Here is a 20,106-nt window from a genome sequence, read left to right as displayed (position 1 = left end):
GTTGAAGTATTTTTTAAGAAAAATGAATAATTAGTAATAAAACAATCTATTCTTAAAATTTTCAGTGTTTTAAATCATTTTTTAATAAATTTTGTGGTTTTGTATTGTTTTGTTGGAGATTTTAGTTTCATAAAGCAATTATGAGATGCTCAGATTAAATATAAGTCTATTTTAGTATTTCTAAATACTTAAACTTTTCTCTAAATTTAATAATAATTGTATTTTAGTGCAAAAAACAGTTCTTCTTTTTTATAATTACATCACAGTAGTCCGTATCAAGCTCAATTTATGACAATTAGTTTTTTTTTTCGTGGGTATTGCACTAAACAAAAAAAACTTACTCGCCTATGCAAATCTATTTTTTAAAACTGCAGGTACATCCACTTTTAGTCAGCAGAAGTATCTGTCGCGTCTTTATTCAAAAACTTTGCGGTAAAAATGTTGATGCTAACTGCCGGTAGCAATTTTGTTAAGTGTTTTAAAAACGAGTATACTTTAACTGTTTTTTATGCTATTTTACTTACTTCTGTTTAATCTTTAGATTTTGATAAAATTTAAAAAATTGTTAAGTTTATTATATAGACAAAAACTGCAAATCTATACTACTATAAACGTTAAAGACAATAGTTAATTAAAATTATGATTAAGATTAGTTTTAAAATTTTATCATATAGTTAGTTTTTATTTAAATTACAATCGATTTTTTCTAAAATCTAAAGACAAGCCTTTTACAGACTAGCTAAAGTATTAATGTAAAAACTAATACTGCAATGTTAGTCAACTGTTTTTGCAAATATACTTAAAACAAATTAAACTTTAAAAAAATTTAATAGCATCCGAAAGTAAAAAAGGAAACTTTTTAAGCGTTTTTATGAAACATCAAAAATATTTTACACTGAATCAAAAAAATTTCCTAAAAGTTTATGATTCTCCAAAGCATTTTCTTTTCAAAACTAATATAGCTCTTCAAACACCGCTTGTTTTTTCTAATTTAATTGTAATAAACTTTTCATTTTCGTACTTTTTGAAATTGAATTCTCTATTCTTTTTCCTTTGATTTCTGTTGCATTTTTATTATTACTTAATTATTTAAATACAAGAACATGTAAAGAACGATTTAAAAAACTTAATCGTAAATTAAACATAAATAATATAGCATACTTTTTATTAAAAAATTTCACCAATTTTCCTCGTTCTCATTTTATTGTCAGTTAGTAAGTTTTCAAATTATATTTTATCAAACAGAAGCTTAACATTAATGTTTATGGTTAAAACTTGTTAAGCAGCATGACAAGTATGTTGCTTGTGGGATAGCGGTGTTGATAAAGCTACTGTAAAAAGAATAAAAAGGTAATATGTATTATAACTCTACTTATAATAAAACCGAAGTAATGAAACATTTAATTTAGAAATTAATTTTATATAAATATTTGCTTTTAAAAGTTATATAACATACATGTATTAAAGCAGAACGGGTTTTTGTGATTCTATATAATATCTACAACTTACAATTACTATAGGAAAAACTAACAATTCTTAACTCGTTTTTAATTTTTTTGAAGAACTTTGATAAAAAACTTAGCACACATATCAAAAGATGTATGAAATAAAAACAATATATATATATATTTCTTAATACACAGTGTACACTGTAACAGTATAATTGTAAAGTAATATAATAATATTTGTGCTATCAGCTACGCGTGTTGTTCGTAAAAAAATGTACTATGGAAACAAAGACAAACTAAACGATTATACAAACGATAAGTAAAATAAGATGAATAACAAAATATACAAATAAATTTATTCCAATTTTTTGTCTACTTGTCTTTATTAAAGTTTTAACTTTTCCTTTTTTGAGTCTTTTTTAGATAGAAGGTACTACTTGTCGCGGTAATTAACAAATTCCTCTGAATTGTCAGTTTGCTCTTACAGACATCCACAAAACTTACTGTAGGCCGACGACCAAAGTTGTGTTTGTCAATGAACATCTTGCTATGTAGCAGAAATTATGTTACTCATTCGTCGTCCATCCTCATAACATAACTAAGTCAGCGAAGCCTGCTCTACCTGAAAGTAGGATACAAAGGTAGTGAAACCATTAGGTCTACAAAATTCTTAGTTAGTGTTCTTTTGTTAATGTCCTATTCTAAGGATATGGTTGAAGGTGTTAGTTCTTTTTCCTGCACACTCGAAAAGGTCAACGTTTTACAACTGTATAGCAAAGTACTTTATACACAGGCACAGCAAGTGTAAAAGAATGAGAGTTGTTTCAAACTGTTGCAGCTAGTGTAGCAAACATGACTGACGCCTACCAATGCGATTTTCGATTTCTGGGTCCAATGATGCGTTTGAAGCAACACTTGAGGCAAGGTATACAATTTTCTTCACATTTTTAATGTCACTACCATCGATCTTGGTTTATGGTATAGTCTATAATCCTTAGTTTAGGAGTTTTAGTTCTTTCAAGGCTGACGGTAGAGCCAAAATCTGAGCATACTAACTAAAACTGACTGAGTGGTGTTTGAAGATCTTAGGAGAGTGTGTTACGAGTAAAGCATCTTTAGCAATATAGTCATGGACGTATAATCACGATGAACCGTTGTATCAGTCAAAACCAAATGTGCTTAAGTACTTTCGCACTTAAGCGTTTGATTTTGGGTACAGCAAAAAAATTCATCTGGTGAAATTAATACAAAACTTACTAAGTTCTAATACCAAAAGAAAATGATCGGAAATGTTCGGTGCATACGTAGTATACAAATATACTTTATCTGTTAATCAGAAAATTTTCTATTTAGGAGAGACATCACATCAAGAACTTCGACCATATGTAAAAACAACAGTGCAGTACTCGACTTAATATTTAATTGCTAAACGTACCAGAACTCGGATATTGTAAACAGTTTTAGAATTTTAAAACGATGCAACAAGAGTAATCTTAACAGTTTGGGACCGAAGAATCGAAGAGCAACAACCAAAACTTAGCACTAAGATAGTTCATATGAAATACAACATTCTTCATCGTCTATTAGTTCATATATTTGTCTTTTTTCTTCTTCTCTACTTTGTTATTTTAAGATTTTGTTACTTATTTAAGTTTAGTTTTTTTATACATTCATACAGCTTATAAAAGTAGTAATGACTTAAGTTTTTGGTTTAACTTTATTTATAACTTATAAAGGTGTTAATTTTAACACCAAAAAGCTTTTTAAAAATGTTTAACATATATTTTATCATACCAATTTAATCATCAGACCACAAGCCTTCGGTAGACTGAGACCGGTTACGTCCTTATTAGGACTTATTAGTTATTCATAACCGAAAAACTTACAGTCATCGATCTCCAAACAGTTTATGATGCACTCAGATGAGTTGTTTACTGTTTACTCACTTAACTGTTTATTGGTACTGATCAGTGACGTCAGCATCGGCTTTTGCCGCGCAAAGTTTAATTAGTTGTCCACTGGGCTACATATCTGGTACACTCGTATTAGATACGATCAACGAAAACATCGGCGAAAATCTACAGAGCCTAAATCTGAACTTTTGTATGCCGTTTTGACTGACTGATGAGTCTAATAAAAACGAAACCGGTCTGAGTCTACCGAAGACTTGTGGTCTGATGATCAAATTGGTATGATCAAACCTATGTTAAACTTAAGCTTGTCTCACGGCACACTAAAGTCTAGGCTTAGGCTCTGTCGAATTTAGCCGATGTTTTTGGTAAACGAACAAGAATGTGTATTTATCTTTAATAACTTTTTATACAATATATATAAATAAATTCCAAATGATATACAAGTCTATCTCTTAATTTTTAATTTTATTGACACCGATACATTTTATTTAACTTTACATATCACAAAATTCCTAGTAAAGTTCTTGAAAACTATTAATCAATTCATATATATTTTGTCTAAAATGTATTATATTAAAGAAATTCTTATCGAAAAACGTACTATCACTTTTTTAATCTAATGTTAAAGTTCTAGAAAACAGTTTGTTACAGACTTAGTTCAAGTGAAATCAGAACAGTTATTATTATTAATCTATTAAACAATACTGATATATAAATTGTTTTGAATATTTTCCAAGTATTTCAGATTAAAATGTTATAATGGTACAAACATTTATTAGATTTATATTTTAGATAATGTTATTTTAGAAACAACAACATTTTTTAATATATTACATTTTAAACAAGACTCGGTACTACCGTGCAATTAAATAAATAAAGGTGTTAGTTTTAGATTTTATGTAGTTAATTTTAAAATATTTTCGTACAATTAAATGTTTAGATAAAAATTTCAATTTCTTTTTATTTATAAAACTATTTCAAGTATTAGAAGTTTTATACCAGTTATTTCTAAAGTTTATCCTGTGCTGTGCACCACACCTATATGTGCAGTTCACCGAAGTGCACATAAGTTATTTCAAATTTAATTTTTATAAGTAAAAAAAAACATTAAATAAGTATTTATTACATTTTGTTTATTAATCTGTATTGGGAATGTGCAAAATGTGCGCGTCTCTTTTGCACAAGTCTTCAAATTTTCCCGAGTCATATTTTTGCACGTGTCGTCTATTTTTATCGCATTTTTTCCACATGTCATCATTTTTGCACGGCGTCGTTTTTACACGGTTGACTTTGGTTAAACTAAAGTAAAATCAACCGTAATCTTTTACCTCATTTCTGACTTTACACGATAGACCTTGTCCCTCACGCCTGATCTTTATCCACTCTAAGAGCTCTAAGTAAGAGTCCAGCATAAGCCACACGGATGAGGCTCTTAATGAACCAGAGCCTTACTACGACTCCGGTCTGCCCTAATGTATCGGGAATGTTGAAACTAAGCCCATCGTAATCAACCAACAGCGACCTTTAGAGTCATATTTACTCTTGCCGTTTACCCGTTAAACCGTGCAAAATTAATGCCGAACTAAAGTGTCACCCATGCAAAAGTAATGAACCGTACATAAGTGACGCTGTGCATAAATGACAATAAGTACAAAGTGAAGCCCATACTTTTTTATATCTTTTTTACAAATAATATTATCTAAAGAGTTTATATATGTTTTATTTTAGCGAAGACTACTAGTACAATAGGGTGCTTATAAAAGGTGCCACTTTTGAGTTGTCATCTCTTTTTTTTTTTTAATGTGACAATTATCACAAAAACACCTTGTGCAAAAGTTGACTAAAAAAAAACTTTCATGCTATCACGTTTTAATTATAAGAGAACAACTCCAATACTAAATATTTGGGACCTAAAAATTTTGACCTTAGAGTTTTTAGCTTTAAAATGTTTTAAAATCGGAACTTTTATTAAAACACATAGTGCATAAATTAAGATAACTTAAAGAAAGTTTTACGGAGACTCTTTTTGATTAAAGAAAAACAACGAATAATGATAATATACTACTGAAAATCAAATATGGATTCTTAAAAATTTCTTCAAATCTTCTTAAATTACGTTCAATGTGTTTTTTGTTATAATTTCCTTATATAAACTATTTCCAACAAAAAAATCTAAAGTCGCTTTTTTAGGTTCCATACAGTTTGCATTAGGGTTGTTTTCAGAAAATCAAAAAGAGCTAGCATAAAAGTTGTTTTTTAGATCAGCTTAAATTTTGCACAAGGTGTTTTTGTGATAATTCCTACATGTGAAATAATTTTGAGCTGAAAATTTAAGTAATTTTATCAGCACCCTACAGTACAGTGTACAATAATAACAGTTGCTTTGTAGTATTTGTAAAACTGTTTCTAAAAAATTAACTACGCATACTGTCAAGTAATGAGATTGTTTTAGTCTAACGTTAGTATAAAATTAATGATAGGTTTTGTAATTAATAGGTTTAGTATTGACCAATAAAATTTACGGTTCATTTTTGATGAGTAAAGCACGACTTAACATTTTAATTACAAGATTATTATAACCCCTTACTTATCATAAACAAGTTGTTAGTTTTTAAAATAGCAAATGAATAAGCTGCTAGTAGAATATAAACATAGTTTACAAGTGTAGGAACAAACTGCGGTAATCCAGTAAGTATATGGTTGAAAATAACTATTTATATGAAATCTTAAATACGTAAAAGTTGTAATGATAGCATTGACAGTTGCTTATTATTTAATTTTTTTTGAAAATTTAACATTAAAAAAAGTTTGAAATAAATGCACTATCATCTTTTATAAGCTTTTTTCGACTAGATGTTTAATTTTAAACCAACGATAGTTTTGTATTAGGGAATACGTTTTATATTTTTTTGAATTACAAAACTTTAATAAAATGTCTACATTGTTCTCAATCTATGATTTACTTATGTTTATGATTTCAAGTTTGTTAATCTCTTTATAACAGAAATTATGATGTGTAAATATTATGTATAGTTTATTGAACGACAAAAACAACACTCAAAATACTTTGCCCTAGGACCTTATGCACGCAGAATTTTTCAGTTATCGAAGAAAATTTTTAACTAGAATAAAAAACAACTTGTTACTAAATGCTTTTATAACACCTTTAATATAACTAACTTTCTAAAAAAAAGTTTGAAACATTGTTGTGGCAGAAAGTATTTTTACTAGATAATTGTTAGAAATAAAGTTATTTATGTATGAAATACTTTAAACAAACCTTTCAAAAATATGTTTTATATAATTTCCGGAAAATTTGGTATTTTCTTTTTTTAAGAAATGGTAGCACCAACTGACAGCAAAAAATATTGTCCCACTAATAGCAACAGCTACAACTGTAGCAACAACTGTAAGTATACAAAAAATATTAAAACTGTTTGAGTATTAAATAACTGCTTTAACACTAAAAACAGAAAATAAAATTTACATTTTATATCCTTTTTTTCCCTAAGTACTGAAATTAATAAAAATTTACAGCGTTTTTCTGTGCTAAATTAATAACACAGTTAGTTCTAAAGATCAAGAAAATCATAAGTACAGTCACCTCTCGCGAGTCTACGCACATTGTGTCCATATCAAAAGTGCGTAACTAAATGAGAGAACGACGTAACTAAACGAGAGGTAGCAAATATAACTACTATATTAGCTGTTTTTTTATAATGCATTTGATTAAATACAGTTTTGAGACTTTCCCACTTACTTTGTTTACAAAAATAGTTTTCATTCAGTTTGGACATATATTTGAAAAGTTTTTAATTAAAAATTTTCATGTGTATACAAAATATTTTTTTTACTTTGTTCCTTACCCACCTAAGATTAAACTTGTCTAATACCACGCAAGAAAAGTCAAATCCTAGGTTGGCAAAGAACAAACTAGCTAAATTTTTATTGAGACGAAATGAAATTTTATGCCATAAGTATAGTGAGAAGTTAAACATTGTACCTAGTTTGACTTAAAGGTATAAAAGGGGCTAAGACACCTAAGGTATAAAGAGCATGAACATAGAGTACAATACACTGAGGTACAGTTAAATGTTTATACAACTGTCAAGAAACATAGTTTTACAAAATCTAAACGAATAAGTAAGAATCTACCATTTACAGTTGTATATGTAATAAATTTTAAATATTAAAGATTTTTCATTAAGTTTTTTATTTGAGATCTCTAAAATGCGTAACTAAACGAGAGTGCGTAACCAAACAAGTGCGTAGATTCGCTAGAGATGACTGCACTTTAAGTACCAGAATGTTTATGAAGATATGTGGAATCAAGTATATTATAAGAAGAATATAAACTAAATTAAACACGCTTGAAACAAACAGTTTTAGAACATTATGGTACAAAATAAATTAGCATTCGATATTTAAACTAAGAGTTTATATATAACTTTTACTGAGCTTAAATAAGCTAAAATTGCATACAAAAGCTAAATTCTTGAACACATTTTAAACTCTATTAGTAAAACTAATAACCAATAGTGTAATACTGACAGTAATTAAAAAACTTATATATCTATCATCAGTTGATATAATAAAAACAGTATGAAATAAACTATAAGAAGTTTATCATACAATAAGTACTAAACAAAATACACAATAAAATTTCTAAAACTGAGTTAAATATTACGTAGAGATTCAAACTTTTCAAAAATAACTATGCGTCATATTTATAAGTTTCAATGTCAATATAATCCTAAACAGGATAAAAATAGCAATCGTAAAGAACTACTACAAAGTTTTAACTAAAAAAACTAGTTTTATTTATTAAAAATGTTTGAATATACTATGTTAAAGCCTATAGTATTCCTAGTTCTAAGAGCACGTAGTTAAAAAAACGTTTTTAGTTACATGTAACAAAACATCTTATTTGTGTCTTTAATTAGTTAAAAACAGTTTAGATTTTTATGATAACTGCTATTTAGTTTCAATTTTTTTTCGTTTTAGAACTTAGATCTTTTATTCCTTTTTGATAGATATAAGGACCATTTTTTTTACTTTATAATGTAAATAAAAAGTTTTTTGATCTTTAAAAAAAAAATTAAAAGGGAATTTTAATAAAACTTATTCGTTTTTCTAATGAAAGCATTGTTTCCTTCCTTTTCAAAACGTGCATTAAAACTTAGAAAATAAGTTGCAGTAGTAAATTTTAGTTAAAAAGAGAATTTTTTACTAGACAGTTACAAAAAAGTAGCTTGAATAAAATGAGTTTATGACAAACTTTGCTGAACGCTTTTCCGGTAAGGTTTCATAACGTTATAAGCAAACAGCTTTTAGTACTTTCAATAACAATACAGTTTGCTTTGAGAAAAAAGCACAAACAAACTGATAAAAGCAAACAAAATCATGCAAATACGTTTAAAGATTTTAAATTATACAACAATAAAAAAATAACAGATGTACATCTTTAAATCTTCGACATACTTACTCATAACAGGTAAACCATTATCCCCTCCAAGATAATTTAACAAGCTTCTATTATCATTTAATGAAACTTCTGAAAGAATAACAGTCGAATTTGCTTCGTTATACATTTTTAACAATTTTTTTGTTTCTGTCAAAAAAAATGCATGTTTTTTTTTATGTTTCATAAATTTCAATTTTAATTTCAGAATGATTTTTCAGTTGTTTCATTTAGTTTAATAAACATTTCTAAAAGAAAACTTAATAAATACAATACTCATTGTAATAAAGTTATTAATTTAACACATAAGTTTAATATGTTATAAAAACACCTACTGGGTTTAAAACTTCTCTAAGTACTTAAATAAGTAAAATAACTTATAATATTTTAGTGAATCAAAGTCTACGTTAGCTTTAAATATTTAGAAAAATATTGTTTTTAAAGCTTAATGGTACTGATAAGTAACTTTTTTAATAATGTATTGGTTAAACTGTTTTTAGCTTAAAAATCTCAATAAAAGTAACAAAAAAAATAACAAAACCACACTTCTTTAAGATAAGTTTAACAGTTAAAAATGATAAGCATTCAAAGCTGTTAACAATGTTAAACATAAAAAAAAGTATCCTTTATCTGGTAGATGTTAAACTAAACTAACAAATAAAACAATTGAAAAAATTTATAAAAATATTAAACGAGAGAGCACAAAAAAAGTGAATTCACGTGAATATATTTGAAAAGTTAAAGTAAGAAAAATAAGACTACCGTTTTAGTGGTGTAAAAAATGTTAAGGTTTTAAGCAATTTTACACTCAAAATATTATTTAGTGAAATTTTGTAGAATAAGTATATAGAATATACCTTTATTTTCAATAATTTAGTCTATTTATTTAAAAATAGGAATGCCTTCGTAGAAAAACTGTTTATAACGTGTTTTAATTGAACAAGTAATACTTTGAACATATACAAATTGATGATAATAAAATTACAACTTTCAACTAATTTAAGTAGTAGAAATAAAGGAATTCTAAAGATTTACACAAGCAAGGCTCTTAGATTAACCAAAACAAGCTTTTCCTTTACACAAAAAATTCGTTTTAACTTATTATTACTATCTAAAAGTTTAAAACATATACGTGACTAAATATAAAACTTAATAAAACTCTTTTAAAGTAGTGTATATGTAGACAGTAGGTTTTCATTGAATCTATACATTTTAAAATAATGACTATTACCAGCTCTCAATTTATAGGACAAAAAGCTTATAGTGCAGTATAATAAACCAATCACACTTACTCATAATAGTTACGTAAAACGTATACAATAAATATTTTAAAACAATATGTTAAAAATAGATAGTAAAACTGTTTCTTAAGATTATAATACTGAAGTAAGTACAATAAATGACACAACTGTTTGTGTTTTCTAGGAACATTTATAATATTACTGTACTATTTAAAACGATCGAGACTTAACTAATTTAAAATTTCAAAATTATATATCTAAAAAATACTGTCATAAAACTGTTTCAAATAATTTATGACTTGCGCATTGTAAAACATTATGTTATAATAAATTCGTTTTTGCACCTGTTTTATTTTTTACATTTTTATTTGTAACAATCACGCTTTTTTAACTTTTTGTTTTGATAAAACTTTTGCTTTTCTTAAATTCATTTAAGTTTAATATTAGCACGGTTTATATTATTTTAATATTTTTTTATGTTTGAAATAAAAAACTAACTGCATTTGTTTCTAAATATAGTTTTGCTTTATTTGAATAGAGATTAAATATTCGTTCCATTTATGATTCAGAAAGTTAATGGAAAAATTGGGTATTACTAATTGAACTTTATTGCTGCTTTATCATTTCGTTTGGCAGAAAGGATTTAGTTTTTTTTTCTAGTTTAACTTTTTAGAGCACTATAGTTTCGTGATGTTCAAATTTAACAGTTAAATATTTTAAAACTTGGACTTTCTTTTAAAAGTTCACTACAAATTAAAAAGTTATAATACTTTAATACTCAAAACAAGTAATAAATACTATGTTAGTGTTTTTTCAAACTAATTGTTTTTTCTGATCAATTTGAGTTTCAGTTATAATAAAAAGAAATAAAACGTTTGTTTTACTTAAAAATTAATACTTTTATAAACTAAAACTCATAATTTTCTACAAACTCATAAGTTGTAATTTAAAAACTTATTCGCATATATTTTTAAATTTACCATAATAACTATGCAGATGTGAAAAAAATAAAGCTCTATAAGCATACGTCAAAACAGATAAGATGCAGTAAACTGATGATACACATTCCAAAATTGACAGCTAAACATTTTATTATTTTGTAATATCATCATAATGAAAGTTAAAAAGGTAGGTTTCATTAGAAAAACTTTATATGTTTGTTTAAAAACTTGAAACAATTAGGCTAGTAACAAATAAACTAACCTATAAACTTTGAAAAAGCAAGATTTGACAAAATGTTTAAACTAATAGTAAAACATATTTTTTAGTTAAACTTTGTGTTATAACTTTTCGCTACCTATAACAATAACTTAAATAATGAGTAAAACATACTGAATAACCGTATTAGTATAAGTAAACTTAAGAGTTTTCTTAAAACTACTCTAGTTTTTTACGCATAGTTTATTTTTATTTTGTTAATGTTTAATGAACTATTTTTAAATCTTTTAATTTTGTTTATCTACTGTCATTATCTAATAATAAAAATATTTTGATGTTTAAAAACGCTTACTTTGTAAAACAACAATAACAATAATATATAAAAAATTAGATATTTTTACATATCTTTATGAAAAAAAAATATATATATATACATATCTCTGTATTTTTCTATTATTCAATTTTGATCTTAAATTATAAAGCTCTGTTTTGCTTTTTAAACGATGTCGGCTTAAAAAACTCAATTTAAAAGTATATGATCTCTGTTTTGCTGATAAATAATTTTTAATTACATATATTTAAAATTTTTGCTAGTTTTAAACACAAATAACAATTAGATTTTTGTTATAACTAACAAAAGTAATTATTGAATTAATTTTTTTGAACTTAGTTTTTTAAGTAAAATTAAATGAAAAAAATTAATAGCAAAAATAGTACGACAACTTAACATCTTTATTATTTGACATTTTCTTAATACACATTATCCTAGTTTATAGCTTAAGGCTGTATTTTATACTTAACTGTATTTTCCGTTCATTAAATTTCTAGACTTTACTTATTTTAGATCAATCTTTCCCAACCTCATTTTTATATTTTCATTATCACTCCCTTTATTCAGGGATCGGTAGGAATACTCGAAAATATCTAGTATAAGTTTCAAATCTCTCGTAAATTATCCCGCAGAGCTTTTTTCTCCTCTTTATTACAAGCCGAAGAATATTTAGTGAACATTTTTCATTTATTTTATAGTTTTCTAAAATTTCAAAACCGCACCCTTACTAATTATTGCCCCCGACTTACTAAAACTGCCCCATTCAAAAAAAAAACTGTTTTAGATTAACAACAAAAAACACAAGAAAAGTGTACTTTTTGCTAGTAAGTAGTCTAATTAAATGTTGTAAATTTAGTGACTTATTTAGCTTTTGTAAAAAGGTTAAAACGTAACTTATAGTTATAACTTTTTAGACTTTATTAGACTTTGTTTAAAACGTAATTGCTAAATTTAGAACAAATTCAAAACATTAAAGAACGAAAAACAAACATGGATTGATATTAGTTGTAAATTATGCAATACTAAAAAGTTTGATAGTTTAAACACTGTAAGTCGGAATCAAAAAACAGGAGAAATAAACTACCATGTTAAGGCTCACATTACTGAATTGAAACTTTTGTTGAACTACATGTGTATTTCACATTATTATGTAAAATCTAAGCTTTTGTACAGTTTAGTACATGTTAGTTTTATAATTAATAAATAACTTTATTATTTTTACGTAAATGAAACAACTTGATGATGACGTACGACATCAAAAAACACTCGTGTAATTCTAAAGTTTTTATCTTATATTAAACCGTTTGTTTAACCTTTTCCGCTGAAACTAAACGATAGATTTTAAAAAGAGACGATAAATAAAATACACAAAAAGTTTGTTGTATAAATGAATTATAAGAAATGAATTAAAACTTATATTAGTTAGAAAAGTAAGGTACTAATGAAAAGAAAAATAGTAGGTATATTTATATATCTATCAACAGTTAAAGTTAAAAGATACAATACAATAAGTTTGAAATAAAGTCACATCAATTTTTTACAACTAACTTTACTGAACACAAATAAAAAATTAGTAAAAATATATACGTTGGCATAAACAAAATTAAACATGTCAAACAGCACACAGTGGTGTAAAGTTATTTTGCAATAATCAGTTATAAAATATATTATCCATATCCTAAGCACATTAAAAGTAGACAAATTAATATAAAAATACTTAGGATACTAGAAAAGGGCTCATTAACTTACTATGAAAAGGCGTTGCTTACACATGAAACCAATGATTTAGAATAGAACAAAACAGTTTGCTTATAGTTTTAATAATGAATAACTTATTTGTATCAAGATTCTATAAATTTAGTCATATAAAAATCTTCAAGTTGGAATTTTTTCCATAATTTAATACAACAATTTAGAAAATAGTTATGCAAAAAGTCAATTTCAAAATGCATGTAAATTCTCTGTTATTACCTCTTAATAAATAGTTTTTTACCAAACAATTTTTATTGGTTGTAGTTTTACCGTTCACTAGTTTTAAAAAAGTAGTAAGGTACTCAAAATGACCTGGGTACACAAAATTACCTCTCGGTTATCGAGTTGCATACCCAACTTTAATCAAAATTATAATGAGGTAAAACATGAAAAATAAACTTAACAGTTAAATTAAAGTCTAAAATTAAAAACTCTATGAAAACAAGACTATTAAACTTTACAACATTAATGTTTTCCTAAACTAAAATATTTAAAAAAAAGATTATATAATAGTGTCTAACATTAAACACACATAAAATATACATATATTGAACTCTATGTTAGAAGGTAAAATTTAGCCTTAAACTTTTTTTAATTTAAAATTTACTAATATTTTTAGCAAATAATTCAACTTTTTATACATTTTATATGACAAAAAAAACTAAACAAGTAGATAAAATTTAAGTTTTAAAAAGTATTTTTAAGAATTTGGATTCTACTATGAACTTTTTTTAACTTATCAAAAAATAAGTAACAGACTAAAGCTGCAATATAAAAGTTATATGTATATAATAAATTAAATAATAAAATAAGAGTTGTTGTATCATTAGTTTAGAAACTTTTTAATTACTTGAAAGCGGCGGTAGATGCAAATTTATAACTGTAATATATACAGAGGTTATATTTTAAACTTTAAGAAATAGTAAATTCTAAGATCTTTAAAAACTTTAGTTGAAATTATTTTTTTTTTATAAAAAGTTGGTAGAGTTAGAATTGTTTTTATGAATATTAACAACGTGAAATTTAAAAGGATAGAGTTTTAACTATTTTTAGCCATTAACACATCTTATCTAGAGTAGTATACTAGTTTCCGAGCTACTGGTGCCTAGGCTACCCCTAGAAAAATGAATAAACATTTAATCATTTACTGAAAACTAATCAGAAATTTTACTTATCTTAGTAAACTTGCTTCTGCTTTCTTACTGAGTTTTTAAATACTGTATTATATGAATATAATCAATCAAATACCATAACGACATGTAAAAGTTTCATTTAAACATAAAAAAGTTACTTTTTTGTGTTGTTTGCTATTGAAAGCATCTGAAACTAGTTATGAATTATATTTTCTGTTATGTCATAATAAATTGATAAATTTTGAGATCGTATTTGTGAAAGAAAACTCTTAATTAACTTGCATAAAGTATTCAATTATAATTTCTAGTATCAGTTAATAAACATTTATTATGCACTGTTTTTAAATTAGAACTTGTAGCTTTACTTCAAATAAATATCTATCAAAGTAAATAAAAATTTAAAGGAACTTTACTCAATTGTAGGTAGACAAAAAGTGTAAAAGCAAAAGTAAGATTATTTTAAGCTACGGTTAGGTAAGGTAGTCTTTAAGCTACAACAAAATAAAAGCTAAATCGAATTTATTTTGTATCAAAACCCTCATAATTCTAAAAACAGCTATTAATTTTGTAACAAAAAAAGGCCATTCATTTTTATGAAAACAAAACATATGACTTGATATAAAATTTAAGTAAAAATATAGTGTTCAACTTTTTGTATTTTTTTAAACTTTCATCAATTCAAGCAATTAAAAACAACATTCAAATATAACAAACTATTAGTTTCAGAAAATAAATTGTGATAGATAAGATAAAAATTAAGTATGTATTAATAACTTTTTGATAACCATTTTATATTCCTAGTTTCAAGTATAAATATTGCTACGACACAATATCAGATTTAAGGTGTAGAGCTATAAAATAGAAAACAATACTTTCATTAAAGAAGCTTCTTTTAACGACATTCTAATTAAGTCTTTGTGACAAGTTGTAAATTAATAAATCACATTTACTACCAATTAAAATAAAATTAGTTGTTTGCTTAATTAAAAAAAATATTATGACTTAAAACTACAATTTTAGGGCAGTCTGCTATACAACTATATAAAATATTTTCAATAACTTATGTTAAAGTATAACCTTGTTAAAAAAACATACTTTTTCTTAGTCGCTTACATGCCCTGTATAAACTATTTACTACTGTAAAAAATTATAATTTGAACATTTTTTATTATATATATAACAAAAAAACAGTTTGTTTAAAAAACTATTTTTACTATTAACATTTTGCGTGATTTTATGTAGGCTTGAAGCTGTATTTGGCCAAAATATTTTTCTATTGAAATCTAAACATATAGTTACCAAATAGACAAATTTCACTTATTAGGTATAACAATTTAGTCTAGTATTTAAGTATTATCTAAATAAAAACCATATGATCCAAGACTTTTACTTAAAAGGTAGGCATGTTTTAATCAAATTGTATTAGTTGATTAAAAATTAATTTGAGCTTTTAAAAAATGTATTAAACTTTAATTTTAATTTGTTTTCCAAAGTTCAATTCAAATTGGTAAAATGTATAGATATTTAAATAAAATATTTTAAACCTAAAAACTTTTAATTTCGTATTTAAAAACACTAGTTAAATTGCAACCTCTTTTCAACTACAGAAGGTATAAAAGTTATAATACTTTAACCTTTTTATTAAAATATTTTGAACAAAAAAAAAAAGCGATTTAAACTAAGTTATAATAATAGTATTAGTATTAATAACAGTTATAATGAGAATCATAATAATCATAACAACAACAAAAACAATAATAATAATAATAACTTTATTAATATTTTTTTTGTAGTCGTGCATTACCATGTTACTTTTAAAATTTTTATATTTCAAAAAATAAGCAAATCATCATTTATTTTACTTTGTGAAGTTTTAATACAAAAAAATATCTCTTTTAAAATTAAACTTAAGCTTGAAAATAATTTTTACAAAACAAGTAAAGTTTATTTTTTTGTATAACAAGTGTTTTGAAATAAACTCTTAACTTAATCTTAATTTTTAGTACACAGTAGTACTTATTAAATGGTTTTATCGTAACAATTTTATTTAAAAAGGTTTAACTAGATTTTGCTCGTAAAAAAAATATTTAACAAGTTTAGCCTGCAAACAACTGGGCGCGATCCAGAATTGCACGGCGTCAATATTGCACAGTGCGTCACTTTTGCACAGCATCAGTTTAGCGAGGAGGGTCACTTTAGACGGCGTCATTTTAGTACGGTGCGTCACTTTAGCACGGTGGATCACTTTTGCACAGCGTCACTTTAGCACGGAGTGTCACTTTTGCACACCGTTCATTTAGCATGAAGCGTCATTTCAACACGATGCGTTACTTCTACACAGCTTCAATTTATCACAAAGTGTCATTTTAGCACAGTGGGTCAATTTTGCACGGCGTCAGTTTTCACTAAGCGTCATTTTTGCACCATATTTTTTTTCTTCTGTATTTGCTTGGAGCGTCTTTTTTAACAGTTATTTTTTGCACAGAGCGTAATTTTTGCACAAACCAAACTTTTTTAAACCTTCATTTTAAAATTTTTCGACAATATATTTCTAATTATAAATAATGAGAACTCTGTAATATATGAAGAACGTATTCAATAACTAAATTAAAAAATTAAAATTAAGCACGCATTAGATTTATAGAAAATTGAAGCTTAATTTACAACTTTATCTTGGAATTATTTTAATGTGTTTTTTAATTGTATTACTAAACTGTTTTTACAACGATGTAAAAAAAAATATATAGCAAAGTTTAATAAACAAAAAGAACTTAAAAGATTAACCAAACACTACATATTTTTTTAAACGTGTAAGTAGTTTTACTGGTATAGATATTAAAACATATTACTGTTAATTCAAGTCATTATTCAATTTTGAAACCTAAAAATGTTACAATTTTAAAAGCAAAGTTAAATTTACTTATGTTATAAAATTTTTAATTAAATAATTTGTTGTTTTGATATTAATCATTTAAACAAAAAACTTATTTCAATGTTCTAAAACTATAGTAGTTTGTTACATTTGTTTTAAACAGTTATAAATTTAAGTTCACACTTATAAATTTAAGTTCATAGTAAACAAACAAAAAAATTAAAGTTCCTTTTTTTACTTTTCACGGCCTTTTATATTTACTTATGTATTGACTAAAAGGCTTATAATAAAAATGTTGCGGAAATAATAAAACTAAAATTAAAGATGTTGTTCAAAAATATTCAACTAAAAATAAATGTTAAATAAGTAATTAATTGCTGCAAAGTTTTTTAGTTACAGAATATTTTGAATTGAAACATTTAACAAAATACAAATGCTGTGTTAGTAAACAAACTAAATTATAAAATGCAACTGTTAGCTTATTTAAAATACATATAGTTTATTCTTTAAGACTTTAATTGCAAATTAAGTTTCTGCCAAAGACCTCGTCAGTTTTTATATAAACTCTTATTTAAATAGAATCTTTTTTGAATAAGAGCTTATATAAGTACTGACGAGGTCTTTGACCGAAACTTAGTTTGCTAATTAAAATCTTGAAAAAATAAAGTATATCATTTCTACTCTATAAGTTGAGACCTATGTATTTATTTCAAATACATTTAAAACCTTTTGCATCTACTTAAATTAAAAGAGAATTTTATCTATAATAAGTATAAATACTTATTGTGAAAAATTTCTATAAATCAACACGTTTTTAATTATGTTACTTAAAAATATAAGTTTAAAAATTTATTTTCACGTTAAAAAATACAGACTACATCAAATCTAAATAAAAATTAATGTTATATAAAATCAAATTCATTACTTTAAAATATAGAGTTGTTTCAAAAAACTTAGTATAAAGTTGTTAAGGTTTTTGGTCAATTTATTTGTTTTTATTAAGATTATTAGTCGTTTTATTAATAGTTTGTCTCTAAAACAACTTTGCTATTTTATATTCTTGAGTATTTTTACAAAGACTTTAAAATCCCAGCTTTGTTTTAATTTTTTTGTTTTTATCGTATTGATTAGTTATTAATTTGATTATCTTATCGTGTTAATCAATTAATTTAAAATGTATATGATTTACAAGTTTTAAACTTAAACATTTTTAGATTTGATATTAAATAGTGTTAAAAAGAATGTTATTGTAACTACAAAGTATTAAATATATAGAGTTTTGTTTTTCTTTAAAACTATTAGAAGTATAAAATAAGTTTTAATTCAACCTTAAACTTCTACAAGTTTAAAGTATTAGCATTCGTTTTTTAATCAATTTAATAAAAAGTTTGACCCCCTGTGCTCAAATGCCGTGCAAAAGTGACCTCCGTGACATAAGGATCAACCGTGCTAAATTGAGGACCAGTGTTAAAATGACCCTGTGCCATTCTGACACCCACCCTGAACGACTTTTTCTGATAAGTTTGGCTCGCCATGTAAAAAAAAATTCCAATCTCTATACTAAATAAAAACAAGTAATCTATTTAACTAAACTTAAAACTTTAGTAGAAAAATTTAAGATAATTTAAATACTAATATGGTGATCATATAAGTGTAGAAATGAAACTAAACTTGGTTTTTTCAAGTCCTATCAAGAATTTATAATAACTTTGAAATGTTTTATTTAAGTGCTTCTAGAATAGAATTCCACAGACGTTTATAAGTGAAGGGCTAATTTTTCTAGGAAAAAAAAAACTCGTGAACCGTACTGTATGAAAGTAAAATTCTGCAGGCCGCAGTTATTTAATAATCAATAAGGAAAACTATTTCAAACCAAAAATGTGATAAAATAAGCAACAACAAAGCACTAGCAATTACTAGCCAATAAACTAAGAGTCTTATTGTAAGCTTACACTACCAAACTTTTCGTTTTATTTTAAATCATTATATTTTAAGCTGAAAAGTATATCGCGGGCCGCAGATAATTTTATGACACCTGGTCTGGAACAGGGGTAAGCAGGTACTTTGTAGTCGTGGGTCTAATTTAAGAAAACAAAAAAAATAAACGGGCCGCAGTTGTAGTACAACGTCACTTTAAAAAAAATAATCTCGTCAGTTATACATAAGACTTTAGAGTTTTTTTTTGCTCTCAAACCTAATAGTACCTAGTGTAAGTTTTAAAATTTCTAGATCCCATAGTATCAAGTGTAAATTTTAAAAACTTACATGCTCAAGGGCCATATTTTACTTTTCGTGGGCCGTGGTTTTAGCTTTCACGGGCCGCATTTAATTTCTAATAAAATCATGCTCGCAGGCCGCAGATGTTCAATACCCGGTTTAGAAGCATGATTTAAAAAAAAATCATTTGAATTTTAATGATTTAAATTGCAACAAACTAAAGGAAAAAAAATTGAACAAAAAAAAAACTTTATTAATAAACATTTTTGAACTAGCAAGTTTTTTTCTAATGAATTTATTATATAAGTAAAATAAAAGTTGAGCTGTAAAACAGTAGTTTCAAAAAATTCTTTGAAGTCGTTCCAACTTAATATTAATTATTTTTTTTATACTCTAAAGGTAATTTTGTACAATTTTTTGTGCAGCTGCAGTTTACAACTTTAAAATTTTAATTTAGAAGATAACTTTTATGAAATTTACAACCTATTTCAAAATATAAATTATATCGAGCAATTAACTGAAAAAATAGCAAAATTATGAGATTTTTTTTTATAACTTTTTCATTCTACTAGTACTAGAA

General features: G+C 25.3%; 1 protein-coding gene across 1 annotated transcript; it reads right to left on the bottom strand.

Moving 5' to 3' along the window:
- Positions 1 to 773: 773 nt before the first annotated feature.
- Positions 774 to 8,968, bottom strand: LOC145830051 (uncharacterized). The gene is made up of 3 exons (XM_082937944.1): positions 8,847 to 8,968; positions 6,642 to 6,768; positions 774 to 1,060 (listed from the first exon to the last, which is right to left on the bottom strand). Exons 1-3 carry the CDS (start codon positions 8,950 to 8,952, stop codon positions 967 to 969), a joined length of 327 nt encoding a protein of 108 aa, XP_082794070.1. The 5' UTR covers positions 8,953 to 8,968; the 3' UTR covers positions 774 to 966.
- Between the last annotated feature and the right edge of the window lie 11,138 nt (positions 8,969 to 20,106).

This window comes from Thalia democratica, chromosome 2, assembly GCF_965202585.1.
Source record: "Thalia democratica chromosome 2, ktThaDemo2.hap1.1, whole genome shotgun sequence".
NCBI lineage: Eukaryota > Metazoa > Chordata > Thaliacea > Salpida > Salpidae > Thalia > Thalia democratica.
Note: the sequence above shows the minus strand (reverse complement) of the source record. Positions and strands in the feature narration are given on the sequence as shown.